This window comes from Orycteropus afer, unplaced genomic scaffold (genome assembly GCF_000298275.1).
Source record: "Orycteropus afer afer isolate SDZICR_OR568_19922 unplaced genomic scaffold, OryAfe1.0 scaffold00047, whole genome shotgun sequence".
NCBI lineage: Eukaryota > Metazoa > Chordata > Mammalia > Tubulidentata > Orycteropodidae > Orycteropus > Orycteropus afer.
The window spans coordinates 8,461,181-8,483,935 of record NW_006921634.1 but is presented as its reverse complement, the minus strand read 5'-3'; the positions used below and the strand labels follow the sequence as shown (position 1 = coordinate 8,483,935).

Sequence of the window (22,755 nt, the reverse complement as noted above, 5' to 3'; positions counted from 1 at the left end):
CTGTGACTCTACAAAGAAATTTGCATGTGCAGCACATGATTTACATACAAGAATGATCACAATTACATTGTTTAAAGTAGCTAGCAAACAAAATCTAAAGCCTATTAAGATAGTATCCTACACCAGAAAAAAAAATAAATAACCAAGCCCACTGCCACTGAGCTGATTCTGACTCAAAGCGACCCCTGTTGGGTTCCCAACGTGGTAAATCTTTACGGAAGTAGATTGCTCCATCTTTCTTCTGCAAAGCTAACCTTGGGAGCTCTGGTAGCATAGTGTCTAAGGTACTTGACTGCTAACCAGAAGTCTGGCGGTTCAAACCCACCAGCCACTCCTCAGAAGGAAGATGGGGCAATCTACTTCCGTAGTGATACTGCCTCGGAAACCCAAGGAGGTGTTGCTATTAGTTGGGTCTGACTCGATGGCACATAACAACAACAACAACGCCAACCTCAAAAGACTATTGTGAGAATTGAGTTAATATGTGAAAAATGCTTAAAGTAAGACTTACCATACAGAACAGTAAAACAACAACAACCAAAAAAAAAAAACCATACCACTGCCATTGAGTCAATTACCACTAATAGCGACCCCCATAGGGTTTCCAAGGCTGTAAATCTTTACAGAAGCAGATTGCTTCATCTTTCTCTCACAGAGAAGCTGGTAGGTTCAAACTGCTGACTTTTGGTTAGCAGCCCAAATGCTGTAAGTACAGCACACCAGAGTTCCTTATTAGTAGATATTATCATAACCTTCAAATTTATGGTAGTGATTATGTGTGTCAGAGAGCACCAGGCAGATGCAAAAAAAGGGAGTGAAAGTATTCATTTTACTAGTTTCTAGAATAAATCATATATGAAGAAGAATGAGGCATCAGAATTGGAGGAAGTCTCTCTAGTGGCATAGTGCCTAAGGCATTTTGACTGCTAACTAGAAGGCTGGCACGTCAAACCCACCAGCCACTCCGTCAAACCCACCAGCCACTCCGTGGAAGGAAGACTAGGCAATCTATTTCTGTAAAGATTCACCGCCTCTGAAACCCGAAAGGGGTTGCTACAAGTTGAAATCAACTCGATGGCAGTGAGTTTTTTCTTTCTTTTTAAATATATGCAAATGATACAACCTGGCTTGCCAAAAGTGAAGAAAGCTTGAAGCACTTACTGATGAAGATCAGACTGCAGCCTTCAGTATGGATTATACCTCAACATACAGAAAACAAATTCTGACAATTGCACCAATAAACAACATCATGACAAATGGCTAAAAGATTGAAATTGTCAGGGATTTCATTTTACTTGGATCCACAATCAATGCCCATGGAGACAGAAGTAAAAAAAATCAGATGATATATTGCACTGGGCAAATCTGCTCCAAAAGACTTCCTTAAAGTGTTAAAGAGCAAGGGCACTTTAGAGGACTAAGTGCACCTGACCCAAGCATGGTATTTTTGCTAACCAGAAGGCTGGTGGTTCAAACCCACCAGCCATTCCTTGAAAGGAAGACTGGGCAATCTACTTCCGTATAGATACTGCCTTGGAAACCCAAGGAGGGATCAGTATAAGTTGAATCAACTCGACGGCATAAAGTTTGGTTTTTGGTTTTATTTTCATATGCGTGTGAAAGCCGGACAATAAATAATGAAGAATAGAGAAGAACTGACTCTAATTGTGATCTTGGCAAAGAATAGTGAAAATAACATGGACTGCCAGAAGAACAAACCAATCTATCATAGAAGAAGTACAGGTGGAATGGAATGTTCCTTAGAAGCAAGAATGGCCATATTGTACCTCACATACTTTGGTCATGCTGTCAGAAGGGACCAGCCCCTAGAGAAGAATACCATGCTTAGTAAAGCAAAGGGTCAGCCAAAGAGGGGAAGACCCTCAATAAGAGGGATTGACATAGTGGCTACAACAATGGGCTTATCCCTAGCACGAGTGTGAGGATGGTGCACGGCAATGCACCGTTTCTTTCTTTTGTACATAGGGCCACTATGAGTCAGAGCCAACTTCAAAGCACCTAACAACAAAATAAATCACATATATTTAATGTTATAAAACCTATAGCATATTCATTTTTAAAAGTTTAAGTAAAATCATGTGAAGTTAGTGTGCAGGCTAGTTAAAGGTCTTAGGTAAAGCTAGGGAAAACAAACACAAGACTAGCTTATTCAAATATACAGCGACATAAAGTTATTGACCATGGTAATAAGGAAAATAAAAAAGGAAAGATATTCTGTGTTTCAACACCTTGCTGCCTGTACTTCTGTATAGCATTAATTTCTTTTCAATCATTGTGATTCCCCAGTAGGAGTGATACAAAGCAGTCACTCAGTAAATTGCTGCTACTCTTATTGATGCAGTTGCACTGAATGAATACTTAAAAAGACCAGTTCAAACCTATCACCTATGTCAATGCTGATCACATTTAAGGTTTACATATAACTGTTCCCTAAACACTGGTTATTATTTGTGAATCTACCTATTAAAAATCCTTGCCTGGGAAAATCATCTCCATTTACCATACCTAGTTCCATGCTGCTTAATGCTCACAACTATGAAGTCTGAATATGAGAGGTCTTCTGAATTTATGTTTAAGTGTTTTTATGCTGTATCTGTGTTGGACCAGACAGTGTTTCATTTGGTTGGGTCACTGTAAGTTGGAGCTGACTTGATAGCACCTAACATCAACAATGTGTTAAGATCAGCCAATTCTAAAGGTGAAGTGCCTTCTTCTTTCTCTTTTTTTTTTTAAATTCTGTGGGCTATGTTGGAGGTGCACCTATTTGAAAGGACACTAAGAAATAGACTACATTTGGTCACTTTTGTGTTTTGACATAGTGGCTTCCAAATTAGACATTTTGATGTAGCAGGTTAAGACAGTTGTGATGATCATCATTTAGTCTGTAGACAATCTTTGGACTTAAGGACTAAGGACTTAAGAACTTCACTACTTAAGGACTAAGGGTTGACCACATCCCAGTACCACTGCCCATAAATGACCTTGGCAGAGCACAGCTTAAATCAACATTTCTAAGAGTATTATTTCTAAGAGCTGTGAAGATTCTCTTGCCAATTAAGTTTAATTAATGCCATCTTTTATATTGAAAATCTCACCCATTTACTAATACTTCTAATAGTGTAACAGTTCTTTTACCTTTCATGTGCCTTTTACTAACATAATTTCGGAATGAACTCCAATTGCTTCATTCATTTTTTCTCCTAATCTCCCCTGACCACCCTGCAAACTTGTTACCCCCATTCTGAGGAAACCTGAGTTACTTCTGTCCTCCTTCTCACAAATCCTTAGATTGCCATCTAAAGCTGAAACTAAGGAATGTGTGACTTCCCCAAGGTGACCCTGCTCTGTTGTTGCTGTTTGCTGTCCAGTCGGCCCCGACTCATAGAGAGCCCTCCTTGGGTTTCCGAGGCAGTATCACTACGGAAGTAGGATTGCCCAACCTTCCTTCTGGTGAGCAGTCAAGTGCCTTAGGCACTATGCTACCAGACCCTGCTCTAGCATCCTTAAACTCTTTCTTCCTTAGCTTGTATGACATTATAACCTTGCCTGGATAGTCTCCTCAGCCTCTTCCCTCACTATCCTTCTTCTACCCCAGACACCATATGAGGCCTTCCAAAACTATACTTTTATCTATTTTTCCAATTCATCTCATCCAACTCCACCTCTATACTACCCTTCCTCATTTTAAATTACTTTAAGTTTCCTGAAAGCATTATTAAATTTTGACACATGGTTGAGATGAATTTTTCTCCTTCCTCTCCTACTCTTGCAGCAAGCATTTAAAGTTCCTTCAAACAGCTTCATCTTCTCTAGGAAATTTTCTCTCACCTAACCAAGCACTACTAATCACTCTTGCCTAGATCATTCTAACATGTAGCACACATCAAACTGTTTTGTAATAATCATCTAATTACATGTAGTTTCTCTTCAATGTTTTGCTCCTTCAGAGTAAGGATTCTATCCTATTCATCTGTGTAATCTTAGAGCCTAATAGTATGCCAGGTATTCAGCATTTGCCGAATAGCCAGGTAACAGCTCTAACCTGAGCCTTCTCACATTTACTTCCTATCTCTAACCAATGAGGTGGTCCCCTGAAAAACTTAAGCGTTCGACATTCCAATTTGACAAATGTAGTGACTGAACTGTAGCCCTTGTGGAAGCAAAAACAATATACAGTATCAGCTTCACCTGCTGCCACTCTATCTCCGAACAAGTATTGTTGTTGTTATGTGTTGTGGAGTCGGACCTGATTCATAGCGACCCCTCCTTGGGTTTCCGAGGCAGTATCACTACCGAAGTAGGTTACCCCATCTTCCTTCCAGGAGTGGCTGGTGGGTTTGAACCGCCAGCCTTCTGGTTAGCAGTCAAGTAAGTGCCTTAGGCACTACGCTACCAGAGCTCCCCGAACAAGTATTATATATTAAAAAAAAAAAGTATATTAAAATACTACAACAGAAAAGTACGTGACCAACGGCATTTACACATTGCAGCCCTAGCAAAACGATGGGAGTTGGTACTCGCGCGCTTCTGGCAACTATGATCACAGAACAAAGGTACCCAGGATGGAAGGGAAGTCTGCAAAGCAAGCAATGGAAACAGAAGCGACGAGAATGCACTTGAAAAACTAAAGACTACTCATTAAGAACTGTCTATAAAACACACTGGAAAGCCTACCTGGTCTCGGCGAGTTGCCAACCGGGGCCGTTACAGCCACGTGACCACAAGAGCTATATATGCTTTCACCTGCCAGGGAGCGGGCAGTCATTCCAGCCGAGTCCTGGCAACTTTCAGTAACCTCGATTGGTAGGCCGAAAGATGAATAGGGAAAGGGGTCGAGACAGGCCAGGTTTGTTTCACTGGAAGGCAAAGGGCTCAAGCCTCAATAGTGGATCAATGGAGGCTCAACACAGAGCGATCTAAGCGCTCACCGCAGTCCCCTACGATGGGGTGAGAAGCTGGGCAACGGACACCATGAAGTGAGAGGAAAAGAGAAGAGCCAGAACCGATCTGAAGCCCACTTGAAAGCCAACTGCTTCTTACCGACAACTGAGAACTAGAAGTTGCAGGGACCGCCGCCGCCGCCATCTTCCAGCCTGCCTCAGCAGGCCTCCGCAGCTCCGGGTTCTCGTGCTCTTCCACAAGATTCGAGAGTCGCCCACCAGGGGCGACCTCAAGCCGAACCCCTGATGGAAGGGGCGGGAATACTGGTACTGGGTATAGAAACCCCTGCCACACACCCCCACAGGGACACAAACGCTCAGAGCGCACGCCGAAAGGGCAGCACGTCCTGACGGACACCTTGATCAGCCAATCAAGAAAGCGGAAGCCTTCCTCTAGAAGAGAGTCCGCCTCTTCCCCTGGTGACGTCACAAGGTAGCGCGTAACTGAGATTGCCGGGGGCTTAAAACACCGCGGGTTACTAGACAGCTGAGTTTTTGCCAAGGGACGATCCTCTCCTGGGATGGGGTGAGAAAATGTATGCGGGGTTGTGTTGTCTCCAGTGCCAATTATTGAATGATTAAAATAGAGTAAAAATGAATGCGAAGCTCAAACACTCCATCAAATCCTTTGGGTTAAACGCCAGAGTGAGCATAAACTAGACTTGGGGACGCCTCTCCAGGTGAAGTGCTTACCTTTTGGCGAATAACAAATCGTATTGTTGTTGTTGTTGTCATGTGCCGTCGAGTCGGCCCGACTCATAGCGACCCCTCCTTGGGTTTCCGAGGCAGTATCACTACGGAAGTAGGATTGCCCAACCTTCCTTCCGAGGAGTGGCTGGTGGGTTTGAACCGCCAGCCTTCTGGTTAGCAGTCAAGTGCTTTAGCCACTATGCTACCAGAGCACCTACAAATCGTATTAGAAGGGGCTTAATGATTTAGCCCGACAGAAGTCAAGGGAAAGAGAAAGTAAACACAGAGATGAAACGTTTCGCGACTCTTTGCCCAATTAGATTATAGAGCTCTCACCCAAACCTGGGACTGGCTGCTAGAAATTGCTGCGACCCGACCTTTGGGCGGAGCGAGTTTAAAGCGTATTTCGCGCGCCGACAGCGTCGCGCTGTTATTGGCCAACGACTTCCTCCCTTTGTGGGCGCTCTCTGCGTAGCGGGGGTTAGAGATTGGGAGGAACGACCGAGTGACGCAGTAGCCTCCGCGGCCAATCGGGGGCGGGGAAGGGAGGCCGAGAAGGAAGCGGATCTGCTGCCGCGCACAGCTAAATTGCATCGAACTATGCGTTTCGTCTCCCTCCGCCGCTATCGGGAGCGGCTGGTACGGCGTCGCTGGGTGGGCTAGGGCGGAAGTGGAGGCGGAGGGAGACAACGGTGTCGTACGCGGAGCTCTGGGATCTCTCGGCAAGGCCTTGGTGGGCGCGAAGCAGGGGGAGGGGGTGGGGGAGGAGGAGGGGCCTGCGGTCCGGGCGGCGGCGGCGGCGGCGGCGGCGCTTGAGTCCCCCGTAGGGCTCCGCCTCGCAGCGGGCGGCGGCGGAGGAGGAGGAGACTGAGGAGCAGGATGGCGGCCTCGGCCCTGTATGCCTGCACCAAGTGTACCCAGCGCTATCCCTTCGAGGAGCTCTCCCAGGGGCAGCAGCTATGCAAGGTCCGTGGGCGCTGGGCGGCGGGCGGGCGGGCGGGCGGGGTTTTCTCGGCTGTAGCCCGCGGGGTCTGGGTGCCCGCTGCACTGCAGCCCCGCTCTGCCGGTGCTTCGGCGGTTTTGGGGGTTGGAGTCCTTGCTTTCCCAACCGGGTACCCTTTTATACAGGCACCTGGGTATCAGCTGGGAAGGGTCCCTAAGAGAGATGTAGAATCTTGTTCTCTTCTAAGCGGCCCAGGACGGGGCCTGACCCCCGCAGCGTCCTATGGTCTTGGATGGGGCTGAGTGAAGCAGCCACCTGTCTAAGCCGCAGAGAGCCTGGGCTGGAGATGTTTTCATCTCGAATTTCTACCTGGTCTGTCCTCGCCTTCCACCAGGAGGCAGGGGGCGGATTTTACACTTTCTTGCTAGGAACTCGAAGCCGCAAAGCTGATGGCATCCTCCTTCCCTGTCCAGGAAAGCGAAGCGACTGGCTTGGGAACAGAATGCTCTATGATTTGGAGCACCTTCCATCCCTTAAAAGTCGGGATGCTGTCTGTGAGCAACGATGCAAAATAATAAGTAGTTTCACATTTAAGCAATTCCTTGAAATCGGCCCTGACAGCTTAATTTGTTTATAACATACCCTCACATCTAATAAAGACAAAGACATCTATGCCTTACATGAGGAGTTATATTGTAATTGGCCACTTTATGTGATAAATCACTCAACTGTCTATGTTAGGAAACAGGTTTTACTGATGTTTTAGAAATCTGATTAGGCTATGAAATAATTTCCCACCAGAAGAGTGAGGTTTGGGACTTTAAAATAGATACTGACTAATGTATTGTTTCATTACAGGAATGTCGGATTGCACATCCTATTGTAAAATGTACTTACTGCAGATCAGAATTTCAACAAGAGAGGTTTGTATACTTAAACAGTTTTTGATTGTTCAAGACAAAGTGTTGTCTTTAAGGTACACTTTGGAATGATAATCTCATATTTGTAATAAAGTATTTTTAAAAAACTGTTTAACTTCCCAGATTAAAGTTGAAACCTTTTACAAGGTGGGAGAGAGAATGTTGACAAAAACAATGATCGTTATTTTTCAATTAGACTTCAGTTTGTACTGAGGAAATAATAAATTATTGCATAGAAAATACACAGCCTTCATAACAAAAATACAAATTTAAACTATACAAACACACATATTTATACATACACATATGTAAAATTGGTACAAAAGCTACTGCTGACATGAATCTGAGGAAAGGTCTATTACCAACTGCCTTTCAGGAGTAAAATCTAGTAACTTGTTACCAGTGAAAGAACATCACATGCTTTTCAACCAATTGATTTTACTTTAAGAGCACACACAAGAAATTAGCCTAAAAAAAGGAAATAAAACTCCACAGGTAGATATGGACATCATAATAGTGGAGAATGGTCCGGTGGAAAGTTAGGTGGGTACTGATATGTAAAGGTATGCTATGTGAAGATTTTGGATAGTTAGGAAACATAGAGGTTTTTGCTTTGTTTCTTTTATGAGACATGTACATTGAAAAGTAAAAACATCTTAAATTAGTTGGAAGAGAAGTAAATTTGGGTGATACAATCCTAAAAAGATTCTTTGTAGTGAAAAAAAAAATTGATCTCTAGGAGCTCTGGTGGCATAGTGTCTAAGGCATTTGACTGCTAACCAGAAGGCTGGTGGTTCAAACCCACTAGCCACTCCTTGGAAGGAAGATGGGGCAATCTACTTTGGTAGAGATACCGCCTCAGAAACCCAAGGAGGGGTCACTGTGAGTTGGAAACGACTTGATTGGAGTGAGTTTGGTATTAGAGTAAATAATTGTTATAAGTATTGTAAATCTCTGACTCATCCATTTGCTTTAGCTCATTGTACTAAATTACTTCAGAAAGCTACCTAAATCTGCCCATTTATGTACCTTTTTCTTTTCAGCAAAACTAATACAATTTGTAAGAAATGTGCTCAAAATGTGAAGCAGTTTGGCACAGTAAGTATGGCTTATGTTTTACATTAGTCAATTAGTGGTTTTTTGCACCTTTCTAAAATATATGTTGCTGTGTTCTTAAATATTTCATTATGTCAAAATATTTCATGAAATAAGTTTTCTGTGAACAGTCTGATGGGAAGATTACAGAATTTAAAAACTGAAATTATGTGCGTGTTTTTTGTTTATTAAATTTCATTCTTTTCTTAAATAGTCAAATATAGCAAACTGGTGATGGAGAACCTCATTTATCCATAAAGTTTGCATAATCAGACTTTTCCTCCTTTTTTTAGATAGCAGCGCAATTCAAGTATTTATTCACAAAAATCATGACACTACTCTAGCACAAAACCTCTCTTGCACCTATGTGTACATTACAGTCATCACTGGTCACAGTTCTGGCTTTAAGGCTATATAAAATCCTGAATTGTCTTTTGGATTTCAAAGAAAAGGAAGATTTTAGTTTGTGTTGGTTATGTTTGTATCTGTTTTTTGTAAATTGAAAACTTATAGTAAATGTTCCTTGCATCATTTTTACTTGTATATAGTGAAGTTAGTCGGTGATTTTTAATTAGTAGTATGATAATTAAGCTTACCAGGATATTAACTTAGTAGTAAGTTAATTCCCCCAAATTTTGGATATGTGAAACTTTTCTATGCATGCGTACCTTTAATTCTTTGCAACTTTTTTGCATGTAGCTTTTGTATTATATAACTGCAAATCGTAACTATTTTCTCATGATCTTACTTAAATATTCCAAGAATAGCACTGCAGTACACGACTCTAGACATACTAGTTGAATGAGAGAAACACGATGAATGTTATTAAATACGGCAGAGCAACAGATTTGATAGAAAATTTTTTGATTTATTAGTGGAGTTTTAGAATAACCCTAGGCATGCTTTATGCAGCAAATTTATAGTCTTGTTAAATGTTTCAAAGAAATTGTGTATCTGTTTTTTCAGCCCAAACCTTGTCAGTACTGTAACATAATTGCAGCATTTATTGGCACCAAGTGTCAGCGTTGTACAAATTCAGAAAAAAAATATGGACCACCTCAGACTTGTGAACAGTGCAAACAACAATGTGCTTTTGATCGGAAAGAAGAAGGACGAAGAAAGGTATGTCTTTATAACACAACATCTTCAAGAAATTAAATAAAATACCAAATGAGATGGAGATTATTATAACACTGCTGAGATATGATTTGTCTTTTGAGTCTTTTAAAGTAGGGATTAAAGATACTGAGTTTTTCCTTAATTTGTGTCGTATGTAGATTCATTTAGATCAATTGGAATCATGAAGTTTTAAAATACTATACTGTTTGGTTATCACAGTTTGGTTGAGGAGAATTACTAATGGCTATTAAGTAAATCCTTTCAGTTACTTACCCTTTTGCTGATCACCTGAAGTTGCTGGTGTGAAAACTTTGATGGCACACTAATACTTGTAATTTAAAGTTACCCTTGTGCCTTTTAACCTGGGTCTCATATTTGAAACCATTGTTTGTTGTTACCTACCTACAGTGACTTAATAAGTGTGTGTATGCGTGTGGCATGCCTCTTCTGGTCAGCAGACATTACAAGTCTCCTATTGTGTTTCAATTTCAGTTGATTTGGAGATTAACTATCTCTTTCAGAGGCTCCTCCAGGATCTCCCAAAGCAATATATGCAGTCTACTTACTTGCAAGACATGACCGTCCAGTACTTCTGTAACAAACAGAAACTTAATATTATTTTGGTCTTAATTTTGGAAAGAAATCTTTTTTCCTACCCCTGACGTGCATATGTATCATTCATACTTTTCTTTCTTCTGTGAATTCATAATTTTTACTGTAGTGGGAAATACCATTTTAGTAATTATCTTACAATTTAGAATTCAGTTGAGTGCATACATAAGATTTCTTTGACATGTATGTATCATCAGTGTATATTTTTCAGTTAAAAGAAAAATGGTAACACATGTTTCTCTCTAAATTAAAAATTTCTCCAGACTAATGTTTAATGAAGACCAAATTTCTTCCTCACCAATTTTATCCTCTCAGTAAGCATTTTCTCAGATTTCACAAGTCTTAATTATACTTCTGTCTTACAGAATCTAAAAGTGTGTGTGTATGAGAAATAGCTGGAAGTTAAGCACTTTATTTTACCTATAACCAATTTATGGGTAAATTTAAACTAATGTAATTATTTTCTTAAAAGGTTGATGGGAAGTTATTGTGCTGGCTGTGTACTTTATCATACAAGAGAGTTTTACAAAAGACAAAGGAACAAAGGAAGACCCTAGGATCTTCACATTCAAATTCATCTTCTTCATCTCTTACTGAAAAAGACCAGCATCATTCCAAACATCATCACCACCATCATCACCATCACCATCGTCACAGCAGTAGCCATCACAAGTAAGTACTTCAAAGTCATGTTTTCTGACTTTTCCCTGGCTTCTTAATGGAATATATTGGTATTGTAACTTCTTACAAATATTGAGTGTGTGCTATTCTGTTTTCCATTACACATGGTAAGCTTCTGGAGTGTCTAAGGCTGTTCCCCACTTTACTCAGTTTATGAAATTACACACATGTAATGGGTTTAGTTAGTTTCCCATAATAGTAAAGATTTAGGGAACTGTTTTATAAAATTATGACTCTATCTTGAAGTCAAAAAACAAATACATCAGGGTTAATTATGTTTCTTTGATTTATAGTTTCAAAAGCCCCAATTTTCTTTCTTTAAAGAATTGTTAAGATTTTATTTGCAAAAATTATATTTACCTCAGTTACTCTTAATTTGTTTCACTGAAAATTAAACTAGTGAGTAGGAAATACAGAGATTGTAACACTCTTTTCTAGTGATGGTAGAAGCATTCAAGATCTTATCAAAGTGTGAAAAATAATATTAAAGTTCCAGATAATTGTTTAATCATAAAGTTCTACTTAAGGAAACCTGTTTGCCTACAACTTTAGGAACATATAGTGATATTTTTTATTTCATATAGTTCTTTTTTATTAACAAGATTTTATGGTTAATTGTAGACAGGCACATAATAGATTATGGGATTTTATGAGGCACTGAAACTGATTTTTTTCAGTAGCAGTTTTACCACTTGACTCGTGGTATATTTTCTGTTGTTGTGTGCCATCGAGTTGACATAGACTCGATGACCCCATTTGACTACCCCATAAGGTTTTTCAGGCTATAGTGTTTTTGAAAGTAGATTGCCACATCTTTATCCTGTGGAACTATTGGGTAGATTAGAACCACCAACTTTTCATTTAGCAGGCAAGCATTTAACTGTTACACCACCCTTGCATAATGACTTTTAAGAATTCCTAGATGGAGCAGACAGCTAAATACTCGACCGTTGGATGAAAGGTTGGCAGTTCAAACCTACCTAGAGGTACCTCAGAAAACAGGCCTGGCAATCTGTTTCCCAAAAGGCCATGGCCTTGAAAACTATGAAGCAGTTCCACTGTGTATGCTTGGAGTCACCGTGAGTCATAATTGACTTGATGGAACTACACAGCATAATAATTTTTAATCATGCTGTTTTAAAAGAAATCTTATTGTCCTTATATCAGAGTATCGAAAGTCATGAAGAGATATTAATCTGCCTTGTTTTTGCTGCTTTAGGATGAAGTAACTGTCATAATGAAATCTTTCAGACCTACTTCTAAGCCTTTGCCAAAATGTCCTTTTCCCTAGCCTTGTAGATCAGTTTGTCTTAGTGTGATGTGAAAGAACACAATGTTTCTAAAGATCAAATTCTGTGACAATAACAGTTTTTTGAAAGAGATACATGTTTCAGAAGTAAAGGAGAAGAGGAAGGTTTTGACTTCCAATTTTTATTTTCCTTTTGGTTACCCAAGAAAAACAAACTGGATTATAAAACATTTAATGAATTGGCTAACAGTTTTTATCGTCTTATCTTTAGTTAGGGAGCTCTGGTAGCATAGTGCCTAAGGCACTTGACTGCCAACCAGAAGGCTGGTGGTACGAAGGTTGGGCAATCTACTTCCATAGTGATACTGCCTTGGAAACCCAAGGAGGGGTTGCTATGAGTCGGGTTCGGCTCAAAGGCACATGACAACAACAACATCATCTTTAGTTAAGAAGTCTAAAACCATTGTAAGGCGCATACATACCCTAAAATATGGTGCTTGGGCTGGGGGGGCGGGGAACCTGAGATCAAACTGAATTCAGTAATGGCCAACCCTCAGGATGGTAAGATAAGAATTCCAAGTGTTTCTGATTACTTGCTATTAATGTTCTCACTTTGAGGTCTAGATATTGCTGTTAAGCCATGTGTGATTTTATAGTTTGATAATGTTTATAATGAAATTTGTGAATAAAACAAAAAGGCGAGTCCAGCTGAATTTGCCAGGTTGTTATGTGCCATCAAGTTGGGACCAACTCATAGTGACCCCTCCTTGGGTTGCCGAGGCAGTATTACTATGGAAGTAGATTGTCCAACCTTCCTTCCGAGGAGTGGCTGGTGGGTTTGAACTGCCAGTCTTCTGGTTAGCAGTCAAGTGCCTTAGGCACTATGCTACCAGAGCTCCTTTATATATACATTATATGTATATATATACATATAATATATATATGCACTTTTTGTGCTAGCGCTTACCAAGTGCTGCATTACTCATTTAATCCTCATACCTCTATACAGTACATATTATATGCATTTTGCAGATGAAGAAACTGAGGCTCAGGGATTTTAAGTAGCTTACCCAAAATCGAATCAAATAGCTCAGGTTATCCAATATCTTTTAAGCATATACTATATGCCTTCAACTTTGATAGCAATCTAGTGAAGATATAAAGTATCATGAGGAAATTCTAAATTTTATATGTAAATGATCAGTGTCTGGCACCTAAGAGGTGGGTGCTTTATATATGTTATTGAGTGAATAAGCTAGGACTTAATGAAGGACTGCCTGATAAGCAAGTATTGCTGAAAAGAATGTAGGACTTATAGTGAATTGCATAGTGGTTATTAGTAATATGACATAATGGAAAAAAAGTGTTGTAGCATTAATTAGTAAAAGTTTCATCAATTGTTACTGTGAAATTTCCCAGTATTTTCAGCATGTCTTCCCCAGAGTACTGACTAAACCAAGATCTAGAGCTTTTGAAGAGGGTTCTTCGGAAAACTAGGAAAGAAACAAAGAAATTAACATATATCCTGATTCAATTTAAAACATTAATTCTGAGTAATTCAAATTATTCCAGAGGAAGAATTTCCATTTAGGATAATTAGGGAACTCTGGTGGCATAGTGCCTCAGGTATTTGACTGCTAACCAGAAGCCTGGTGGTTCAAACTCACCAGCCACTCCTCAGAAGGAAGGTTGGGGAATCTACTTCTGTAGTGATACCACCTTAGAAACGAAAAGAGGGGTTGCTATGAGTTGGATCCGACTTGACGGAAGTGAGTTTGGTTTTGGTTTTTGGTAACCTTAAATTGAGATACAACATCTTCTGTCTGAAATAGTAAGGGCAGCCTAAGTACAATGATTCCCAAGCTTTATGCTATAGTGGTGGTTTTTATGCTCAGATACCCTAACTCTTAGTGTGATTCTAAATTGAATTATGGAGGATCTGATTAGAAAGAAAATTAGTCTCATACCTTTCTTAGAGAACTTAAGATGGCTGATAGTAATTTCATTAGAATTTATCTCATTAGAATGTAAAACCATTCAATATGTATTAGTTTGAAAACTTAATTGAATATGCGTTTCTCTGAACAAAATATTATAAATGCATATGATTTTATTACATTTAGAAAGAATGGTATTAAATGTAGTTCTATTAAATAATACTGTTTTTAGATGTCATTTATTAATTTTTCAGAATCAGCAATTTGAGCCCAGAACAAGAGCAAGGACTGTGGAAGCAAAGGTAAATATATTAACATATTTTCTTAAGTATTTTAAAATGTAAATTTTTAAGTGTGACACCCCTTCAACTTTGTTACTTAGCCTTTTTGAAAAAAATCAGTAATGTTTTGGGAGAAGAGTAACTTATCATTCGATGTCTCTGTCCTTTTTACTCTAATTAGTCTTATTAATGTTTGGTTTCAGCCATAAATCCTCTGCAGCAATTCAGAATGAAACTCCAAAGAAAAAGCCCAAATTGGAATCTAAGCCATCTAATGGAGATAGGTAAAATTCCTTTAGTGTTGTGAAAATTCAACTTAGTTGAACAGTTATGGTTGATTGCTAGTTATTAGTAATAAAAGAACAGAAACATGTATCTTCTACATTGAATTCTTTGTGTCATCTAGGAGAATAAAGAATCCGTTAAAAATTTTTTTTCAACTTAAATTTTGGCAATAAGAAAGTGGCACTGAACTATGTTGTTCTGTTTGGTAAATAAATTTTGGGTTTTGGAAACAAAACTAAACTGAATAAAGAACATTATCTTAATTATCCTTCAAAGAAACACAAATAGATGTGATATTTTAAATTGACCTGTTTTTAGATTTGAAATATGAGTGTGATTTTGTTTTAGTTCATTAGCCAAAAGTTTGCTGATGTTACTGTACAAATTGGCTGCCTATTGCTTTACACTAGAAGTATTGACCCCCTAAAAGCTAATACTGAATTATATTTCTGCAGGTGTATGTAATGTGTGCCATTAGTAAGGTAATTTGCCAGTTGCATCCATTTCTGTCAGGTACATATTTTTTTGCATTAGCCTTAAGGATGTTTGTGGAATTGTCTAATTTATGCAATTTGAACACCTGCTAATTTTCCTTCTATTTTGTTTAACTGTGTTTTGCTTTTTTCTTTTTAGTAGCTCTATAAATCAGTCAGCAGATAGTGGGGGAACAGACAATTTTGTCCTTATAAGTCAACTGAAAGAAGAAGTGATGTCACTTAAGCGTCTCTTACAGCAAAGAGACCAGACTATTTTAGAAAAAGATAAAAAGGTAAGAACATGGTTCATTGAAGCCTGGTAATATTTACATCTTGGCTCTTGTTTAATAATTGCAAATCTCATTAAAAAACCTCTTTCTGTCAAGTCAATTTCAACTCAAAGCAACATTATAGGACAGAGTAGAACTGCCCCATAGGGTTTCCAAGGCTGCAGTCTTTATGGAAACAGACTGCCATGTCTTTCTCTCGCAGAGTGTCTAGTGGGTACAAAACACCAACCTTTTGTTTAGCATTTAACCACTGTGCCACTTAGCTCCTTAGACTTCCTTTAATTTGAGGATGTTTGTTGTGCAAGATTCTTATGACATGTTACAACAGCCCGGCTGGAATATAAGCCATCTTACAAAGATAGGTAGAAATGCTCTTTGGAATTTTAGTTCTAAGAATTGACTCAGCCAATTAGAGTTGTAATAATTTCTGAACATTAATTAGGTTTTATTAAACATGTAATTTTGGAATAAGTTTAATGTCTTAATTTCAAACAGACGTAAATGGGATACTGTGTAAACTCTTGTGATATAAGAAGGTAATTGAATACATAGTCTTTGGTATACTGGTAATATATTTGTTTCAATAAAGATCAAATAAGTGGTGAAAAGTAATGTTACGAGAATTTCCTCTGGGGTAGTCTTTGATTAACGGTAGGTGTCTAAGATCGTTTTATACTAAGGAACTTTGCTCATTTGGACTTCCTATGTCAGTGAAAGCAGATAGTAAATGTATTGTCTATTTATTGAAAAGAAGAATGTTAACAATTTTAAATGGTTTAGGGTTTTCATATGGTATGAAATTAGCATGGCATAATGGTGGGCAGCACAAGAAACAGCATTGAAGTCATTTAACCACAGCTGAGTTTCCATCCTGGAGCTCATTCTGCTGGTGTAATGGTTAGGCTTTTGGCTGCTAACTGAAAAGCTAATGGTTCAAACCCACCAGTTACTCCATGGGAGAAAGAAGTAGCAGTCTGCTTCTGTAAAGATTATGGCCTTGGAAACCTATGGGAGGCAGTTCTACTCTGTCCTATTGGGTTGCTGTGAGTCAGAATCCACAGCAGTGGGTTTGGTTTTTTGGTTTTAAGTTCACATATCAGTTCCCATACTTTCTAACTGTATGACCATGAGCATAATGCTTTCACCTCTTGAGTGTGGCATCTACTTTTATACTTGTTGATATGGTCTTCATATCTAGCTGGACTTACATTAAACATCTTCTGCAATAAAAAGTATTAAAAACATTTTTAGAATTATAAACAAGACATGATTATATCCATGTATGAATTCTCCATCTCTCAGTATTGTAGCAGTGCTTGAGCTTGAGTTGGCTTTTACCTCTGACATTCAACAACTTTCATGTTGTGTTCCACATGGTGATAGTTAGCCAATTCAACTTGAATACATTTGTACCTTACTTTAAGTAAATTCAGCATATGAAAATTAAGTAAGTATTAGATAAAAATAGAATAGTATGTTGTTATTGTTGTTGTGTGCCATCTAGTCGGATCCGACTCATAGAGACCCCTCCTTGGGTTCCGAGGCAGTTATCACTATAGAAGTGGATTGCCCAACCTTCCTTCTGAGGAGTGGCTGGTGGGTTTGAACCTCCAGCCTTCTGGTTAGCAGTCAAGTGCCTTAGGCACTGTGCTACCAGGGCTCCTAGAATAGTATGGATATCTTATAATTCATAGTTCCTTTTTTTTCTTTTTAGAATGCTTATTTTGTATGAATGGCGTTTGTTGAAACTTTTCTGCATTTGTTATTGCTCTTTTGAAAAAAAATACAGGGATTGAAATTATTGGTGTTAGAAGGAAAATAATAATTGTAGACCTGTACATTTACAGCTTTTTCTTGTAACATAAATCTAAGACAACTGAGTTATTTTCTTCAATTTATTTCACAAACAGTTACCGAGTGACTTTTAGAGCAAGACACAGTACCAGATCATGAGGATACATACAAAGATGAATAAAGCATTATCCTTACCTTCTAAAAGTTCATAGTGTGGAGGCAATTCACAGTATAGTGAATTGACATTTCAAAACAGGAATTCATTTGTAATATATAAGAAATGGGAAGAGAATTTAGTTATTCTTTTACTGTGACAAAAATAATGGCTTTAACTCAGAAAGCTAGGAATTTTAAGACACCATGACTTTTTGTCTTTTTGTTCTTGTATGCCTGTCAGCTTACTAGCTATCGTATTGGGTTATTACTATAATAAACACGTTAACATTTAAAGCTTACATAATGAAAATCATTTAAAAAAAAAACACTACAGCTTTTCCTGCATGGTTCTAGTAATGAAAATATATAATACCAACTTTTTTTTAGTTTGAAGTCACAAGATTTTGCACATACCATTTATATTTATGAAATAATAGTCATGTAGCCTTTTTTGCTTCCTGAAACCACAGGCTATTTTTCTTATTTAATTTAGCCCAAATATTAAAGTAACCTTATTTCTCATTACACATTAGTTGTACTTCTGTGCTTTGTTTTTTGTTTTTTACCTCCAGCATTAGATGGTCTTGGGTCCATAATTCTAGACATAAATTATAAAATAGACCACAGATCGTGGTTGATAAGACATTTCTTTTTCTACTTGCCCAGTGTGAAACTTCCTTTTATTGTTGAAAGATTATTTTAACCTGAAGTCATTTTAATATTTCTTTGTGAAGCACGGTTACTAATGTGAAAGACATTTTAATGGAAACATTTTCTAAGGTAGTAGGACCTTAAAGTTTTCCTATTGGCATACCTCTGACACTCCCCTTTTAAAAAGGTCAGGAGCATCTTCTCTGAAATTTTACTGGTACTATCTTAACATAAAAATGATACTGTTGTAAGTAGGGAAGAGTTAGTGGCAGAATGATGTAGCAGTCTGCTTCCATAATGATTTACAGCCTTGGAAACCCTATGAGGCAATTTTGCTCTGTCCTGTTGGGTCACTATAAGTCAGAATGGATTCATTGGCAATGGGTTTGGTTTCTTGGTTTATTGTAATGCAGGTAAAATTCATCATTTCACAAAACAAATTCTAGGTAGGATGTAAAACTCAGGACGTTGCTCTTAACATCTTTCACATTTATTTAGTGAAGGGTGAGTTTATTGTGAAGGAATATTAAAAATGGTGTGTTTTTTTGTGGATATATTTCTCCATTAATATTATTTTTAATCCCTCAGTTAACTGAACTAAAGGCAGACTTTCAATACCAAGAGTCAAATTTGAGAACAAAGATGAATAGTATGGAAAAAGCTCACAAGGAAACTGTGGAACAACTCCAGGTAAATGACATCATTTACGTAGACTTTGTGTTAGGCAAGGGAGCTGAATTTAGTTAAAAGCATTCACTGACTTAGACTGGTTTTGGTATCCCTATTGTATGGGGATTTTTATTAGGATTTGGTGAATTTTTATCTTTGATTTTTACTTTATAATAGTTGTTAAGTCCTGATTCAATTTAAAGTTATCACTGGAAAGGTGAGTCAATACATTAGTCCTGGAAACTTTACTCTAAAATTCAAATGGAATTTTCAGAGGAGGATATTATGGGAGTATACTGAGTTGATCATAGGGCCAAAAGTAAAAAATTAAAAATTACACTAATGAAAACAAACCCAAACCAAAGCTGTTGCCATCAGGTCGATTGTGACTCATAGTGACCCTACAGGACAGAGGAGAACTGCCCCAGACGGTTTCCTAGGCTGTAATCTTTATGGAAGCAGATTGTCAACCATTCTTCCACAGAGTGGATAGCAGATTCAAACCACTGAGCTTTTGGTTAACAGCTGAGTGCTTAACTACTGCTCCATCTGTGTAATCATTCTTCCTGTTTTCTCCCAGATACTAGGAAAGGATGTGGGTATACAAAAGCTTACCAATTTGCAGTGACCTCTACTGGAGGAAATGTATGCAGTGGTTCAAGGCAGTAGTGCACATGAACCTTTGTATTGTGAATTGTAGAGTGCCAAATAGGGTTCTGCTGTTTGCCACAGCAGAAAGCCCATAGTGATCCACCTCAGCTTGAGATACTACAACATATTCTAAGCAGGGTTTAATCAACTCAGTGATCTGTTGTGAAGCCTTAAGTCACCACAGTAACAAAGAGGGTAGTGTCTGATACCTGTCCTGCGGAAGTGGTGAGGATCCAGCATGTGTACAGATTACTTCCTTACTGAAGCCATATTCACCCAAGTTTTATGCATTTAGAAATCAGACTACTAAATTAATTACATGTGCCATCCTTTCTGTACATGTTGATACTTGTAGAATTACACTTTACGTAACGATTTTTAAGTTTAAGAAGTTTAAGTCTTAAAAGCATAGAAGATGCCAGTATATAGGTGTCTTACTTGATGATAGGGGCAACTTGGGAAGGCAGAAATTATTACTATCCTACTTCTTTTTAACATAACATCAACAATACTTGCAATTATGGTCTTTTGGTTTTGTATTCTTTGTACTTCTTTGTAAGTAGCTTAAACTGAGTAAACTACTGAAAGGTAGTTTTAAGGACGTGTTGAAATTGGAGGTATAGATTGCTTGCTCTTAATCCTGATCTTACTGTTGCAAAGAATTCATAAGAGGAATTTTCCATAGAACTTGGCACATACTAGGCATTCAAATAATTTGTTGAATGAATGATGATTTATGGAAATGCCCATCTGCCCTCTGTCTTGAGATAGTGCTCATTGTATAGTAAACTTCTTACACATGATAGTACAGAATGTAGTACTTCATCCACTACAAGTATTATATTTAATTGTATGATATTTTTATCATTTAGTTACTAATGCTGAGTGGTAACCTGGGACCAAAATACTCCACAAGGTGATCTCTGATTTAACAAGATGTAACCAAAATGGTAGTTCTATTGCGTCCTGTGGGCTCACTATGAGTTGGAATTGACTCAGTGGCAGGGGTTGGTTTTGGTCTGACCAGAACTCTTGAGGAAATCCAACTGAGTTAAAGAAAAACTGTGAGCTATAGTTAAGTATAATTTAAATGTAATTACTACCATTCAAAAGAGAAATTTGGGTTTTTTGGTTTGGTTTTGTTGTTGTTTTTAATCATAGTTTTAAGAAGAGTGAAACCTATGTGACATCATAACTTGATTGGTACCTTAAGCCCATCTCCTCTTGGATGGTAGTTGACATTTCATATGATACAGCATTAACTAATATTTGTACAGAAGTATGATGTTTTTCTAAAATGATTGTGGCAGTACATAAACAGGAAATTGCCAGAAATTCAAGCAGGATTCAGAAGAAGACATAGAACAAAGCATAAGATGTAAACTGAGGGATATCGTTGCTGATGTCGGATAGATCTTAGCTGAAAGCCAAGAAATACCAGCAAGATGTTTACCTGTGTTTCATTGACCATGCAGAGGTATTTGACTCTGTTGAGGATAGCAAATTATAGATAACATTGCAAAGAATGAGAATTCCAGAACACTTGATTGTGTTCATGAGGAACCTGTACGTAGACCAAGAGGCAGTCTTTAGAATAGAGCAAGGGGATACTTCATGGTTTAAAATGAAGAAAAGTGTGTGTCAAGTTTGTATTCTTTCACCATACTTATCCCATCTGTATGCTGAGCAAATAATCTGAGAAACTGAACTGTATGAAGAAGAATGTGGCATCAGAATTAGGGAAGACTCATTAGCAACCTGTGGTATGCAGATGATACAACCTTGCTTGCTAAAAGTGAAGATTACTTAAAGCACTTACTGATAAACATTGAAGATTACAGTCCTCGGTATGGGTTGCACCTCAGCATAAAACAAAAGTCCTCACAACTGGACCAATAAGCAGTATCACATTACTTACCAATAAGTAAATGGAGAAAAGATTGAGGTTGTCAAACATTTCATATTACTTGGATCGCCAACCAACATCAATGAAAGCAGCAGTCAGAAAATCACATGACATATTGCACTGGGCAAACCTGCTGCAAAAGACCTCTTTCAAATGCTGAAGAGCAAAGATGCCTCTTGGAAGATTAAGGTGTACCTAACCCAAGCCATGGTATTTTCAGTAGCCGCAGATGCATGTGAAAGCTGGACAATGAATAAGGAAGACTGAAGAAGAGTTGGATGCTTTTGAGTTGTGGTGGTGGTAAAGAATACTGAAAGTGCCAGGGACTGCCAGAAGAATGAACAAATCTATCCTGGAAGAAGAGCAGCCAGTATACTCTTTGGAAGTGAGAATGGTCTCACCTACTTTGGTCATATTGTCCGATGGGACCAGCCCCTGGAAAAGGATATCATGATTGGTAAAGTAGAGGGTCAATGAAAAAAGGGAAGACTCTAAATGAGATGGATTGACACAGTGACCGCAACGATGGGCTCAGGTATAGCAAGGATAGTGTGGGTGGCACACGACTGGGCAGTGTTTCGTTCTGTGGTACGTAGGGTTACTACAAGTCAGAGCTGACTCAACGGCACCTAACAGCAATAACAACAACATTTCATTTGCTCCTTACATAACTCTAAGTTATGTGGTATTTCCTTTTGCAGATAAAACTATGGTCATATAGTTAGTTAAGTAAAAAGCCCTAGTGCAGTGCTGAAGTACCACTGAAAGGTCTGCAGTTCAAAGACACCAGCCACTCTGTGGGAGAAAGGTGTGGCAGTATGCTTCCATAAAGATTGCAGTCTTGGAAACCCTATGGCGTATTTCTACTCTATTCTGTAGGGTTGCTATGAATCAGAATCAACAAAGTCAGCAATGGGTTTGGGTTGGCTTTCTTTTCCCCCCCTCTATTAAACCAAAAAAAAAAACCAAACTTATTGCCACCGACTCAGATCCAACTCATAGCAGCCCCTTCTTGGGTTTCTGAGGCAGTATTACTATGGAAGTAGACTGCCCAACCTTCTTTCCAAGGAGTGGCTGGTAGGTTTGAACCATCAGCCTTCTGGTTAATAGCCAGATGCCTGAGGCACTATGCCACCAGAGCTCTGACTTAAGTTTAACTATACTTGCCCCTTATTATCAGACCACTTTTTTTTTTAATGTATTTTATTGAAATATAATTTATGTATAGTGAAATATACAAAACTTAAGTGACATGGGTCAGTGCATTTTTTTTTTTTTTTTTGCAGTGTTCCCTCCCCTCCCTTTCCACCCCTGGCAACCAACAGGGAAAGTTTCCCTCCATATATAAACCTTTGCTTGTCACTCCACACAACAAACTAATGCTATATT

At 38.5% G+C, this 22,755-nt stretch overlaps 1 protein-coding gene across 1 annotated transcript in view; it reads left to right on the top strand.

Moving 5' to 3' along the window:
• The first annotated feature begins 6,530 nt into the window (after positions 1–6,530).
• Positions 6,531–22,755, top strand: part of FAM76B (family with sequence similarity 76 member B) — a 24,855-nt gene continuing 8,630 nt past the window's right edge. The window contains exons 1-9 of the mRNA XM_007938071.1: positions 6,531–6,617; positions 7,453–7,517; positions 8,558–8,612; positions 9,576–9,731; positions 10,813–11,012; positions 14,462–14,509; positions 14,692–14,772; positions 15,407–15,542; positions 18,729–18,830. Of these exons, the coding sequence (XP_007936262.1) occupies positions 6,531–6,617; positions 7,453–7,517; positions 8,558–8,612; positions 9,576–9,731; positions 10,813–11,012; positions 14,462–14,509; positions 14,692–14,772; positions 15,407–15,542; positions 18,729–18,830 (930 nt within the window). The remainder of the gene's footprint in view (positions 6,618–7,452; positions 7,518–8,557; positions 8,613–9,575; positions 9,732–10,812; positions 11,013–14,461; positions 14,510–14,691; positions 14,773–15,406; positions 15,543–18,728; positions 18,831–22,755) is intronic.